This window comes from Triturus cristatus, chromosome 2_2 (genome assembly GCF_964204655.1).
Source record: "Triturus cristatus chromosome 2_2, aTriCri1.1, whole genome shotgun sequence".
Lineage (NCBI taxonomy): Eukaryota > Metazoa > Chordata > Amphibia > Caudata > Salamandridae > Triturus > Triturus cristatus.
This window is the reverse complement of record NC_140582.1, coordinates 176,586,246-176,601,486: the sequence shown is the minus strand read 5'-3', so window position 1 is coordinate 176,601,486 and position 15,241 is coordinate 176,586,246. Positions and strand designations below refer to the sequence as shown.

The 15,241-nt window shown below is 45.9% G+C and overlaps 1 protein-coding gene across 1 annotated transcript; it reads left to right on the top strand.

Annotated features, from left to right (window-relative positions):
* Window positions 1-7,443: 7,443 nt before the first annotated feature.
* On the top strand, window positions 7,444-11,888 carry LOC146861992 (endogenous retrovirus group PABLB member 1 Env polyprotein-like). Its single transcript, XM_085643050.1, has 2 exons — window positions 7,444-8,658; window positions 11,766-11,888. The coding sequence occupies exons 1-2, from the start codon at window positions 7,444-7,446 to the stop codon at window positions 11,886-11,888; spliced, it is 1,338 nt and encodes a 445-aa protein (XP_085499176.1).
* Window positions 11,889-15,241: the final 3,353 nt, after the last annotated feature.

Below are 15,241 nucleotides of genomic sequence, written 5' to 3'. Positions count from 1 at the left end.
TGCCTGCAGCCAATAAATTCTATCTTTGACTTCACCCAGAAGACTCTGTGTTTCTGTAGTCTGAAACAGGAAGAACTCGAAGTCTTTGGGTGTGTCCCCTGGCACCGCTGGGTTCCAAAAAACCCAGTACTTCATAGTGCCTCTCTTTTCATACAGTGGTGCATTGTTCAAATGCTCTCTTGGCATTGTCTCTGCTCTGGCAGTGGTGGACCTAGTAGCTAGTCCTCATGAGTGTCATCTGCTGGCTCCTTGCATGTGTGCTCTTCTTTCTTGCAGTGGTGGCCACCAGGGATGTACATGCTATTCCGCCCTCTTTTTTGGACAATGTCAGTCATGTTCTCTTCCTTGAAACGGCAGCTACGGTGGTGGCCGTTCACCACTAGGCGGCATGCAGCGCTGCCTTCCTGACTGTGGTGGCAGCAGATAGCCCTCGAGGTCCGTGCGCAGTGCACAGTGTGTGTGTCCACTGGCACCGCTGGGTTCCGAAAAACCCAGGACTTCAGTTGGCGCCCAACATGGGGCGATTTCAGCGGTACCGGTCCAAGCCAGAGGTTCGTGAGGAGCTTCGTGTGAAAATTCTGGAGGAAGGCCGCCACTTCATCGACCCCTGTATGTCGACGTGGTCCGAAAGTCTTTGCTGCGAGGTTCCCCGCTTCCCAACAGCTACGAAGGACTGCTGCCCTGACTATCGCCCTGTTTTGGACCCTTGATGATTTGGTAGAGCGAAACGATAGACGAGTCTTCTGGTGACGTCATCGATAACTCAGTTAAGTATAAGTGGAGCGTCTCCCAGTCCTTAGTTTGGTTCTTAGTTTGGTATCCCCTTGGGATCTTTGATTTGGAACTTGCAAGTACCAAAGCCGAGGGACTCGTGTATTCACGAGACTATCGTATTCGATAATCCTTTGAAGTTTGAAGCTAGACTAGAGAGCGAAGATGCCTGGTCTTAGCAGACTTGGAAATTTGTTTTGTCTTGGTTGTAATACGGATTCCCGATTGGAGGACTCGTGTCCGGTTCCTCCGATTGGAACTCCAATCTATGAACTATATGTGCAACATGGCATAGGCCCCCTCGCATATAATGAAGTATGGATCCGATACACCAGAAAAGATGGTGTTTTAAAGTGGCCCCAAAATGGTAGTTTTGACACAGAGATTCTGGATAATCTGGAGGTTAAACTTTTTAAGAAGAAAGCCCGGCCGGCGATGTCTGACTCTTTTCGTCTATGGCGTAAGGAAGACAAACAGAAGGAAATTAAATTAGCAAAAAGAAATAAGAGAGAAAAAGGTATTACGGTAATGCAAGCTGCTATGCAGTTTAAAGATAATGAAGAAGAACAGATAAGTGAGCAGTTGCACAGGCAACGTAACATGGTGATCGATAAATGTTATCCAGTTTTGCCGCTTCTTCAGCAAGATGCGTCAAAAGAAATGGGGAAAGACCCTTTAATGTCACACTTGTTGAATTCACCACCCCCTTATGTGCAGAGTGCTACAGCACCTCCACAACCTTTAGTTGTACAACCTCCGGTTATTTTGCCTCAAGTTCTTCCACAGCCGCCAGCTCCTCTTCAGTTGGCTCCTACTCCTATGATGCAGCCCCCTCAAGGGCCGCCGACTTTGCTACCTGCTCCACCTGTACTTCCTACGACTTTGTCTGTGGAACCAACTGCCTTTTCTGGTGGTGTTCCCGATACTGCCTCTGCTTCTGCATCTGCATTTGCCTTGTTTCCCTCTGTTTTTCCTCCCGTTCTTTTGTCAACTTCTCCTTCTATGCGACAGAGAATGACTGCTACTGTTGCCAGCCTTATATCTCCTCTCTTCGGGTCCACTAGTGTGACCCCTGATTCAAGACATAAGCAGACGCGTAGTCAACTGCCTGATTCTCGAGAGAAAGAAATGTTTGACCGTATGGCGCGTAAATGGGTTATCTACCTTTCAAGGTATGATGTGGAGTCTGTTATGGATGCCTTCCGTCAATGGGAAGCACCAAAACAGAGATACGTTTTTGAAAAGATGTGTGCTTTCCTTTGTGAGGAATTGGAGGATAATGATTTGGAAGCGAATCAACAGGAGTTGTGCCACGTACGATTTGAATTTGAAAAGGGCACAATTCTGGGTCCCAATGTTGAGAAAACAGTTGCGACATTGTTGTCTTTTAGGATTGAGGGTCCTTCTAAGTCACTGTTTGAACATGACTCATCTGATAAAAAGGTGAGACAATACCCTATGAGAGAAGTCCCTCCGGTATGGAAGGGCGCCATTGCGGCTGATGCCGCTCAAGGTATTGCTGCTATGCCAGCTCATTTCCAGCGTGTTTGGGAACATGTTCCTTGGAAGCGATCTGAAGTTTTAGCCCTTAAGCAGACTTTGCCTGACCCCCGTAAAAATCCTGCAGGATATTATAAGGAATTAGCACAGACAGCAGACTCATGTGTTATGAATTTAGCCGACATAGACATGTTATTTGGGAATGTTGTTCCACAGCCTTTGTGGGGAGTGATTCGCAATACAGATCACACGCAAGAGCTAGGCGACTTATGGGCTAACATTAGTGCTGCGAATGATAGACAAGTTGGTGGTGCCAAGCCTGAGCCTTTGGTAGCAGAACTTCCTGCTAGGATCATTACTTGCATGAAGACTTTAATGCCTGCGATGCGTGTGAATTGGGATAAATTGTCTGCGTGTAAGCAGAAGAAAGATGAAACAGTGTCTGATTTCTTCACTAGGTTTGAGGAAACGTTTATCGACCACTGTGGTCAAGATATGAGTGCAGAAGGTGGTCAACGGTTGTTTGTTGACAAGTTTGTGCACAATTTGCTTCCCGAGTTGTGTAAGAAATTGAAAGATTCAGAGAGTTCTTGGGCCGTTTCCTCCTCAGCGCAAATATTGGCTACTGCACAGTATTACGAAAATAGGGATAAAGATGAGAAGGATAGAGCAGACAAGAAAACTAAAGAACTAAAGACGAAGGTTCTTTTACAACAGGCTTACCCGCCGCCACGTGTTGGTCAGAGTAACTATCAGCAACCTCAGCAGTTTCAGAGAAACTCGCAAAGGTTCGAATTTTCTCGACCACGTGTTCCGGTAGGTCCCAATCAGTGTTCATATTGTAAAGAAGAGGGTCATTTCAAGTATAGTTGTCCTATTTTGTTACAGCGTACGAATGGTACTATTGGTGCAAGAGGTCAAGGTGTTCAACAAGCTCCTAGAGGTAGAGGACGTGGAAGTGTCCACCAGAACGCGCGTCCCCTTCCATCTCAGAATTCAATAAATAGTTTTGACCAGCAAAATAACGCGTCTGGTAGGACGGCTCAGTACTATGCTGACGATTATTATGCGGAAGATGAGAATATGGAAGGTAATGATTGCTAGGGCAGCCATAGACAAAGAGAGGGAGTTGTTTCAGTTCCAGTAGATCAAGGTGGACCATATGTTAAGGTAACTACATCAGGTGTGTCAGAACCTTTTCTGTTGGATACTGGTGCTGCAAAGAGTTCTATTATGCACTCAAAACTCCCTGGCGCACCTTTGTCTGGCAAGATGAATGTTTCAGTAGGTTTTTCTGGTGCCCCGGTTAGGAATCCGATCTCTAGTCCTATGTCCCTTTCTGTTGGACCTTGTGAATTGGAAGCACCCCTTATCCTAACGACAGGTTGTGGTGAAAACCTGTTGGGATTGGATTTGTTGAAAAGATTGTATGCGACATTATATTGTTCTCCTTCGGGAGTACAGCTTACACTGGGTAGGAAAGTGATCTCTTCAATGTATTTGTCAAAGGATAAACTCCCGACCGAATTGTCGTTTCTTCCTGATACTATTTGGGTTACTGGTCCTAATGATGTGGGTCTTTTGGAAATACTGCCTTATGTTGTGACATTGAAAGCCGATGTTAAATTGCCACGCATTCCCCAATACAAGATCTCCAGTAAAGGTGAAAAAGCGTTGCTAGCGATCATTTATGATTTAATTGAAAAATATGTAATTGAAGAGACAAGAGGCAACGTTTGCAATAGTCCTGTTCTGCCTGTTTTGAAACGTACTGACCCTTCTCAGCCACCTGTTTACAGATTCGTGATTGATCTTAGAGAGGTCAATAAAATAGTTGTGCCACAGTTCCCAGTTGTTCCTGATATCACTGCCCTATTGACTATGATTCCAGCTTCCGCCACTTGGTTCTCGGTGATTGACTTGAAGAATGCTTTCTTCAGCATCCCGATTGCCGAGGAGAGCAGGGATATTTTTGGTTTCAGCCTAGGAGGCCGAAGCTTCCGCTTCAAACGCGCACCTCAAGGTTACTGTGAAAGCCCATCAATATATAGTCAGGCTTTAAAAGCACAGCTTGGTGAAATTGTTTTACCTCATGGCGCAACCCTTATTCAGTGCGTCGATGATTTACTAATCGCTGCAGATACTGAGGAGATTTGTAAAGAAGCCACCTTGTCGTTGTTACGTCATTTGTCTGATTTGCATCACAAAGTGTCTCTTTCAAAACTGCAATATTGGTGACAAGAAGTGACCTACTTAGGTCATCTCTTATCGAAGGAGGGAAGGAAACTGACCCCAGAAAGAATTCAGGCAATTGCAAAATTGAGTGTGCCAAAAACACAGAGAGAAGTACGTGCTTTCTTGGGCATTACATCATACTGTAGGCAGTGGATACCAAATTTCTCTTTGCTGGCCAAACCTTTGGTAGCATTAACCTGTAAAGATACACCAAATCCCGTTCCATGGTCTGAAGATTGTCAGAAAAGTTTCTCCGAATTGCGTAATGCATTGTGTTCAGCTCCTGTGTTGGGTACCCCCGACTACAGTAAGCCTTTTACACTGTATGTCCATGAGAAAGAAGGTTGTGCATTGTCAGTGCTGACACAGACTTTTGGAGACAAACAGCGTCCATGCGCGTATTTTTCGTCGACTTTGGATCTGGTAGCTAAAGCATTGCCGAGTTGCTTGAGAGCCACAGCGGCAGCAGCTGTTTCTATTCGACAGTCTGCTGGATTAGTAATGAATAACATGTTGATTGTGATGGTTCCACATGCAGTGGACACGTTGTTAAACAGGACCAAGACACAGCACTTAACTAGCGCTCGATTGTCGGGTTATGAGTTGACACTGTTAGCGAGTCATGTGCACATAAAGAGATGCAGTACGTTAAATCCAGCCACGTTATTGCCGATTCCAGTAGAGACAGATGATGTTGAACAGCATGATTGTTTTCTCAGGACAGAAGAAGAAACAAAAGGGAGAGTGGATCTTAAAGATACTCCTCTTGTAAACTGTGATGGTACCTTATGGGTGGACGGTTCATGCTTCAAGCTTCCGAATGGTGATACGACTGCAGCATATGCTATCACGACATTGCATACGATTGTTGAAGCTGCACATATACCACATAATTCAGCTCAAGCAGCAGAGTTAATTGCACTTACGAGAGCGTGTGTGTTATCGAAAGGAATGAAGGTGACCATATATACTGACAGCCAGTATGCGTTTGGTGTGGCTCATAGTTTTGGACGATTGTGGAAAGAACGTGGGTTCCTGACTTCACATGGAACTAAAATACAGCATGGTCAGTTGGTGAATGAGCTCCTTGAGTCACTGACCTTGCCACTACAAGTCGCGATTGTGAAACGCAGTGCACACAAGAAGGTGACTGATGATGTTGGTCGTGGTAATGCATTTGCTGACGAAGTCGCTAAAGAAACAGCAAAGTATGTGAAGAATCGAATGTATGTTGCAGGCCCTGCAAGATGGGTTGGTGATGTTGGAATGTGTGAAGACACGATAGAGAGTGTGAAGTCCCTTCAAGCCGAAGCTTCAGAGAAAGAATTGAGTATGTGGAGAGAAAGTACGGGTAAATTGGATAAAAATGGTTGTTGGATTGACTTATCAGAACATCAGCGATGGTTGTTACCAGATGCGTATGTGCTTGCAGTGGTGACAATGGCCCATGGGATGGCCCATATCAGTGTGAAAGGGATTTGTAAGTTGTTGGCTCCAGTATGGCAAAATGCTGGAATTCCTACATGTGCAGAGAATGTGGTCAAAAATTGCATGGTGTGTCTGAAATACAATCCTGGTAGGGGAACCCCAACTCCAGCTGGTCATTTTGTGCCTCCAACGTACCCGTTCGAGGTTTTGTAGCTAGATTTCATCCACATGGAAAGATGCAACAATTTGAAATACGTACTTGTTGTTGTTTGTGCCTTTTCAAGGTGGGTAGAAGCATATCCCTTAAAAGACAACACTGCCTTATCCACAGCTAAAGCCCTTGTCAAAGAATCCTTCCCCAGATTTGGAATGCCGAGAATGGTCTGGAGTGATAATGGGAGTGAATTTGTGGGTCGTGTGATGAAGAAAGTATGTGAAGGGCTAGGTATTCAGCAGAAATTTCACGCTGCAAATCACCCCCAATCAGCTGGACTAGTAGAGTGCTATAATGGCACGTTAAAATTGAAACTGGCCAAGATTCAAGCGAGCTCTGGTCTTAAATGGCCTGACACCCTGCCTTTAGCACTCCTATCAACGAGAATGACTGTGCATTCGCGAGTGGGACTTAGTCCTTATGAAATTGTGTTCGGCCGCCCGGCCAACATATGGGGAGTGCCAAGGCCGACAAAATTCAGTGAGATCGAACACCCCGTATAACTTGATTATCTGTATGAATTGACGGCTAAATTGCGTGTTTTACACCAACAGGTGCATAATACTCTGCCTCAGGTCTCTGAAGCTCCAGGACATCCTATCAATCCTGGTTCATGGGTGCTGGTCAAAAACTTCAAGAGGACAAAGAATGATGAGCCCTGTTGGACAGGCCCCCACCTCGTCCTTCTCTCAACCAGATTAGCTGTTCGAGTAAAAGGGAAAAAGAACTGGATCCACGGCGTTCACTGCAAGAGGGTCCCTTTGCCTTTGCCCTACGACCGGTGGGTCTAGGAGGGGATCGCCGACTCTGAGACTGAGATTGTGCCTCGTTTTCTGCCTTTTAGCAATGCACGTGTAAAAGGAACAATTTCTGAGAAAGAAAGTGACAACGTTTTGCAAGGAGCTGTGCCACCGTCAATTCGTTTAGACACTACAGAGCCTGAACTCTTGTTCCAAGACCAGACAGTATCTGGAAAGAGTCGCTATAATTTGAGATCGAGAACTATGGACAAATAAAATTCTTTTTTTCTTTGCTATTTTTAAAAGTGCAGCTCTCTCATCTGAGAAACTTGCTTATTTTTTTTTTTTTTTTGAACCGCCATCCGGGTTCAGCTGCAGGGTCGTGGTTGCCCAAGTCTTTGGAGTGCAGCTGAAGACGTTAGGTCGACAGTTCTGGTCGGTTTAAGGGAGTTGCCCTGGACTGACAGAAGCATTCCTTAGCATAGCACACCCTACCACCACGAGCAGCGATTAGAGAGGATGGAGTTTTTTGAGAATGAGAGACCTGCCAAACAGATGGATTTCAAGGCCAAAATGTGTACAATGATGACAAAGAAACACTTTTTTATATTATGCATTTTTATGTTGCTTAGCGTAATAACGTTTTTAATAGGATATGTTTTATTCTCTTTTCAAGTGACATTTGCACCCACTACACAGCCCATACCTCCTTCTACTGTTTCCTCGCATTCTTTTCACTCTCTGCCTGAACACGAGTCTGCTAGAAGATTAGAATTTGTCAATAATTCATTCATTCAGCTTCTACACCAACACCAATTAGTAGTTAACACAATTAACTGTTGGGTGTGTGGTCTTATGCCTCATACTACTGATAAAGGTATCCCTTATCTGGTCCTGCCTTTCAGCCATAATGGTTCTGTGTGGGCATATAGAACGATATTCATATACGCTCATGAAGTCAATCCCCTACGTTCTGTGAAGGATAATCCTAAGAATAGTGCTCTAGTTAAGGGTATAGTAGATATGATTAAGGAAGACATTTCCTATGAGACTATCCCGAGAGATGAGACACTAGCATATATTGGATGGAACATAACAGGATATGGAGCTGCTCTGAGTGAGAACCAGCGAGCAAGGGGATCCTCCCCGATTTGGATTGTACCCCATCAGGGTCACCTATGTCTGCAAGGTAATGGCAAGAATCCCAGAGCTCAGTTAGGGAGAAGTATCTGCACTGAAACAAATGTTTTTGCGTCTCAGACTTCCCCTTCGTTCTTAGCAGCTAAGGGTACCTATTACATCTGCCATAATAGAGCCTATACATGGTTGCCCCCTGACTTCTCGGGCACATGTTTTGTTTCGTTCCTGTTGTCTTCCACCTACACGGCCGCCGCAGATTACCATAAGACAAGGATAGTTAGAGGTGTCATCAGTCAAGATGACACTGCAGGACAAGAGTTTGGAGATTTCGTGAAGGGTTCTCTGCCGTTTTGGGGTCCTATGGTTAACAGCAGGAACATAAGGCAATTGACAAGGGTGGTTGAATCCACGGTAGTTGAAACCGCCGGTGCCCTTAGTAATTTGACTGCTGAGCTCCAGTCGGATCGCCTTATGACTCTTCAGAACAGGGTCGCATTAGACGTCATACTTGCAGACCGAGGTGGGGTATGTACAGTGATCCAATCAAGTTGCTGTGTTTTCATTCCAGATAATGCTCCGACAGTTTACCAGGCCATTTCCAAACTGCATAAGATCTCCGAATCTATTCACGTAGATAAAGGAGATTGGTCATTGATGGGGTGGTTCTGGGAACTGATATCCACCTGGGTATGGAAGATTCTGATAGTCATTGGGATGATCTTAGCCATTCTTTTCCTGTTCTGTCTGTGTGTACAGTGTGCTCCTGCAATATGTAGCCTCTGTGCTACATCGTGTGTAAGGAAACCTGTATCAAGGGACGAGCTAAGTAATAGGATGATGCTACAGCAACATCTCAACGACTTTATGAATATAGACTTGTACTCAGACCTAGACTCAGACTAACGTGAGTATAGGTTAATTGCCTATGTAAGGGCAAAAGGAGGGTCTGTGGTACTTTAAATTCTGGACCCGTGTTATAAACATCGTCGTATCATGACGATTTGGTATCAGCAGACCGCAAATGATTAGGATACTATGCACAAGAATTTTCGCCATGTTCGGGTGAAGAAATCACCCTGAAATCATAGTTTCCGTTCTGATCCCTCGGGTTCCATTTTAGAACGACAGCCATTTTGTGATTGCCCTCACATAGGCCCAGAACTAAAGCCAAGCATGGGTCTGAAGGACACGCACACCTTCGTTGACTTTTCGGTGACCTGGGCAAGCTGACTCCACTGCCTGAAGCCAAACCTGTTCGGCCAGTTCCTTTCCCAGTGGTCGAACGAGATTAGTATCAAGGCCCAACATATCGTAAAACCCTTTGATCACACACAAACCATGGTTAATCTTCTACACACCTGTCCCTGTTTCCTTCTTTATGACTTGCTTTACGAGGAGGAGGTGCCCGTTTTTATTGGAGGTCTGTCGATATCTGATGGAAGCAATGATGAGCCTTGCCGGGTAATTGATTAAGGGCTGGACAATGGGCTTGTCATCATGACTTTGCTTTTTATTTGTAGTGAAAATGTGTAAATGGTTAACTGTAAAATAAGGAATGTTTGCCTAAAGCATAATATTTTGTATAAAAGGGAAGGCCGGCTTTGTAAGTGGAAGCAGTCTCCTGAGAATATACACCGTGTTGTACTTCTAGGATATCTGTTACTGCCTGCAGCCAATAAATTCTATCTTTGACTTCACCCAGAAGACTCTGTGTTTCTGTAGTCTGAAACAGGAAGAACTCGAAGTCTTTGGGTGTGTCCCCTGGCACCGCTGGGTTCCGAAAAACCCAGTACTTCATAGTGCCTCTCTTTTCATACAGTGGTGCATTGTTCAAATGCTCTCTTGGCATTGTCTCTGCTCTGGCAGTGGTGGACCTAGTAGCTAGTCCTCATGAGTGTCATCTGCTGGCTCCTTGCATGTGTGCTCTTCTTTCTTGCAGTGGTGGCCACCAGGGATGTACATGCTATTCCGCCCTCTTTTTTGGACAATGTCAGTCATGTTCTCTTCCTTGAAACGGCAGCTACGGTGGTGGCCGTTCACCACTAGGCGGCATGCAGCGCTGCCTTCCTGACTGTGGTGGCAGCAGATAGCCCTCGAGGTCCGTGCGCAGTGCACAGTGCTCCTTGTGGCTTGGTAGCTATCTAGCAGGGCTTTCCGTCTGTGTCGAAGCGTTCTTACTCCCTCTGGAGACTGGGGCAGCCTTGCTGACGTTATGAGCAGTAATTCTCCTCACAGGAATTGCAACCTGTGATTCAGTAGCTTGCGCTGCATTATTACTCTTCCCCTTGCTAGGCTTGCCTTTCCAGAAGTACTGCTGCGTAGCACTTCTTGGGGCTCTTTGCTGTGGATTTGCAGTTTCTGCCCTTCATTTGGAGCCATCCAGTTCAATGCAGGGGCACTGCAGGCCATGGCATTCTCTGCTTGTGGCAGTGTAGCTTGACTTCCTAAATTTAGCCTGTAAGGGCTCCTTACACTGTTCATGCCAGGTGTCTTGGGAGCACACGTAGTGCTTTTGGGGCAGACGTTCTATACTGGGGCTGTAAATGCAGGTGTAGGGCTGTGCACTGGGCTACCACCATGTGGTAATGCAGCCAACACTTGTGGTAGGTCCTTGCACTCCAGCTGTGTCGGAGCCTCGTGGCGAAGCCAGTGCCCTGCTCGCATGGGCTGAGGCACTCCACACCTCACGGCCCCAGGCACAGCTTTCCTCTCTGGCATGAATGGATGAGAGCCATATGACCTCCAGGTAATGACAATGCGGTGCAAGATCAATTGTTGGAGGATGCTGTGTTTCTCTTTCTTTACTCCTTTATACTGGAGAGACTCTGGGCAGTGCTGGGCTGGGGAATGCTGGTGCCGGCTTCCTGTACTGCTGATGCAGGCCGATACTTGGTCTGGGTATGGTCTGGGGAGGTGATGTGCACCAGGGAATGGGGCACGTTGATTTCCACTCCTCTCACCTGCTGCGATGCCAACAGCCAGCAGCAAGACCGCTTTAACCACAGTGCACGGTGTTTATGAGGTAGGTGGGTGCGTGGTGTGCTGCTCACTCACTGGGTAGCTTTACTGCGATTCAATCTTGACTTGGGTGCTGGTAGCACTCTCCATTGCCGGTAACTACAGGCACTCTCTAATGGCGGGAGGCGCTGAGTGGGTGGATGGCAGACTTCTTGCCAGCTCTGGAGCTTTAGGTGCAGGGGGCGCAATTTCAATCAGTGTGTCAGTGGTGTGCCTCATACTTTGGGGGTACCATATGTCTGCAGCTGAACTCCATACACCCCCTTTCACCGATTACCCTCTGGACCGGCTTCACTCCATTCAACCCGCGGGCTCTCCTCATGCCTGGCGGGTGCGCTAGCAGTTCTCCTGGTTCATCACTGGGATAGTGTAGTGCTGGCAGCAGGTGTTGGTGCACCTCAGACTCAGGCTTCTCGTGACGCCTGTGTTGAATGGGTGTGGGATGTGAGTGTAGCCAGCCCTCGAGGGAGTGGCTGGTAAAACAAGTGCCTGCTGAGACACTAGAACGTGTCCAGCAGGACACTACAAAACACAACAAACTCCCATCAGCCACCAATCCTTAAAATCCCTAGATATAACAGTGAACACCCCTGCAGGGCTTAAATGGCATGTAGGATGATAGCACAGGACCAGGTAATGTGGAGTAAGACATTCAAGGCGCTCAGCATTGGAAACACTCCACACTGAAACTCGTCAAACCATCCTCTTAACCTACCTAGAAGAACAGCTCTGTTCTTGCAGCTGTGAAAGCAGATTCCACTGCTGCTAGGACCTACCACACACAGCTAACAGAGCAGGCTAAGTCCACTGAGAAGGAAGTGACTGAGCTCACCCCTTTCTGAGAAATGCATAAAGCTCATCCTGAATGTCGAGTCGCTTTTCAGCCCCTCTTCCCAATCCTAACTCCTACACCAGACCCTAGCTCTCTCAGGCATGGCAAGATGACTCAACTGCAAGTACCAATTCAAGTCACAGACCATCTTCCATCCTCACCAAACCAAATGTCTCAGAACCCTCCGACATCAAACACCCCCCACTTCTCTCACCAACCTTACCACCTCACTAAGTGTCCACCACTGAGGCACTGATCTTTTCAAGAAAACAACACCCTCCTTCACCCCATAATCAATGAGAGCTGCTTCATCTAGCTTCCAATGCAATTGAATGGAGACTCTGCCTTGCTCTCTGTAATTTTACAGGCTGCAGCATGCAACATTCCAAGAGCACCAAAAGGCTCAATTTTCCATGTTCCCCCACTCCTGTCTAACAGCATGGCACCCACACCACACGCACCTTCAATCTCAGTCTCTGTAAATACTAACTACCCAATTGCACACCCGTGCCTGAACCAGTATCCCAGTGCCCTTGACCCCAAAGCAAAAAGTGGCCACTCATGAACCCCCTCTGTAAATGCACATGTACAGAAGGGCCAGCAGAATAGCCAATAGGAACCAGCAAATGTGGGAGTTAAGCGACCAAAAAACTACGCAGAGTTCAGCAAGTGGCGGAGTGCGCTTGGTGATGCCTGCTCATGTTGATTTTCAGTGCCGGGTGTTTGTCCTGCAATGGAAAATCAATGCGAACTGCACCATGCACAGAGCAAGAGGGTGCAGCCTCTTTTCTGCCGCTCGAGTAGATTTTCTACTTGAGTGGCAACTTTCTCAACTCTTACGGAAGGTTTCTCAACATGAGCGGTCGCGAACACCCGCGACCACCTGCATTGAGAAATCTGACTGTCTGCGTTGAGAAATCTTGCCGGGAGGTGGATTTTTCTTGCTTGTACTCTCAAACTTGATGTTGGGGAGTGCGCGTGATGAAAAAAAACTCCGCCCCGTTATTTTTCAGAACTCCGCATGCTCCGCAGAGCACGGAGTGCAGAAAAATCTGCAAGCTCTGTGAACGTAGGGGAGTTCACCACCCGGGACTATTTGTGACCAGAAGCAGTACAACACAGAGCACTGTTTATCCTTGACCCAGGAAGAAAATCTCAACACTGGAAACTTCCCAGGCAGGACATAGAAACGGGTAGCCTAAATGAGCATTTATATATAACCAGAGCAAGAAGAAACAAGGATGCCCAGTGGGAAAGGGAGAAATCAAAGGCTGTGGCACACACCAGCCAACATGCTATATGAAACAGACACACACCAACTGACGTGGTATATTAACTGTATCCTGCCAATGAGTTATCTCCATGTCCACATCGATATTTTGGCTCTGTGGCACTGCACATTACTGTGCCACAATGTGAACAAAATCAGTAGGTCTCACCTTTGGGACCCATTGGCTTAGCCAATGGTTTTAGCCATGCTGCATAGTATCCCTGATGTTGTGCAGCATGGCTAATAAACAAGAAAAAATACTTACACAGTTGGATGTGTCATTTTATAGGTTTGTGCATACAAAATGACGATCCAAGTTGGATAGGTAGACAACGAAAAAGTAGCATGAGCGGGTGGGAGGAAAGAGCATTTGTGGGAAGAAAGAATGCAGGTGAGGGGAGCAGCACAGATGGTTAAATCACAGAGGGTGGGGAAGCAACACGAGGGGGAAGAAGCAACTGGGAGGGTGCAGGAAAGAAAGCAGAATGAGAGAGAGCAATGTGGAAATGGGTGGAAGCGAAAGAACTAGTGAAAGCGCAACGTGGAGTTTCAGTGCATAGGAGAGGGCTCGAAGGTCAAAGCTGTATAAAAGCGAAAGCATACGTAACAGTTGTGATGGAGCGGGTAGTACAAAATTTTGTATACCTCCCCCATTCTGCATGAAAATACTAATTGAATAATCTATTAATTATAATATTATTAAATGAGTTTGCATATATATTAAACCAACAATACTAATAACCAAATTACACGTGGGATTGCATATTGCATGGCTAAATAACCTTTATGACAAAAATCCGTATGCATACTAACAGTAGCATATGTAGTAAATAGAATACTGCATGATATATGTTGCTTTTGTAATGTCTTGTAATGTTGCCCAGGAGGAGGACCAAAAGGGTGAATATAATTGCTTTAAATGTCGCTATACGCTAGATAAATACAAGCACATAGAGGGATTAGTAAGAGGTTAACATTAGATTTATTATTTCTATGCATTAATTACTCTGTTGTGTTTGTTTCGCTTAAGTTGGCGTTGGGGCCTAAAACTCAAAATGTCCGCTGACGCTACACGACAAAGTGGCCACTGTCCCATGAGGTGCAGAGTGAAGTGTGCAGAAGCGACAAAGTCTTCCAGACCCCATCGTGAACTGTGATCACCATGTACCCAAGCAAGGACACTGTGGGAAGACGGCCAAGACTGAAAACAATTGACTATACAGTAAAACCGGAACAGACTGACTTTTACATGCACTTGATTACCTCCCCCCTCGAACTGTACTAAGGTCTCAAACCCTGGCATCGGACGATCTCAACCAGCCAATCAGGACTGCGCTAAATTATAAAATGTATCTTATTCGTTTCGATTTTATTATAAAAGTGCGCGGTAGACTAGAGAGGGTTACCCGTTATTTTTCCCGTTTCCCAACATCGACTACTATTTTATCAATGACGATTGCTGTGTTTTCCTGAATCCTAGAAGGTCCGGATGCTGCCTGATTACTCGATGACTGCGAATTTTCCTTAGATCTACGGGCAATGATAGATGCTTGCACGTCTGGTCCTGGCCGATCTTTGAGACTGTAGCGTGCTGAGCAAAGAACTTTGAACTTTGGTTAGCTTTTGGACAACTGACTGCAATATGAGCCAATGAATTAGAGGACTCCAAATAGCCAGATTAGGTAAATATGATGTTCTGCGCTATATTTGAAATTTGATATAAACTTTCCAAATGCGAACATAACTCTTCAAGAAATTTAGATAAACAGATATTGATTAACAAGAAATGAGTTTGTGGTTTATTGAGAAAAGTAAGATGTAAATCTTGAATGTGTTTTAGCTGGTTCTAAATCACCATCAACCAATCCAACTAAATGATCCATTGATCATTGTGGGAGGAGTGCCTTGATGTTTAGGATTGAGATCTGATATTTGATATTTGAGGGGGTATTTATAAAGCGCAACGTTCGCTCCGGAGGGAGCATCATGGCGCTGAAAAACCTGGATGCCCGGTCAAAGGTAGGTGCGAGGGAGGCTAGATGGCGGCTTTAGTCCAGTCGTCGGGGAGATTAAAGATCCAAGTTTTGAGAAGT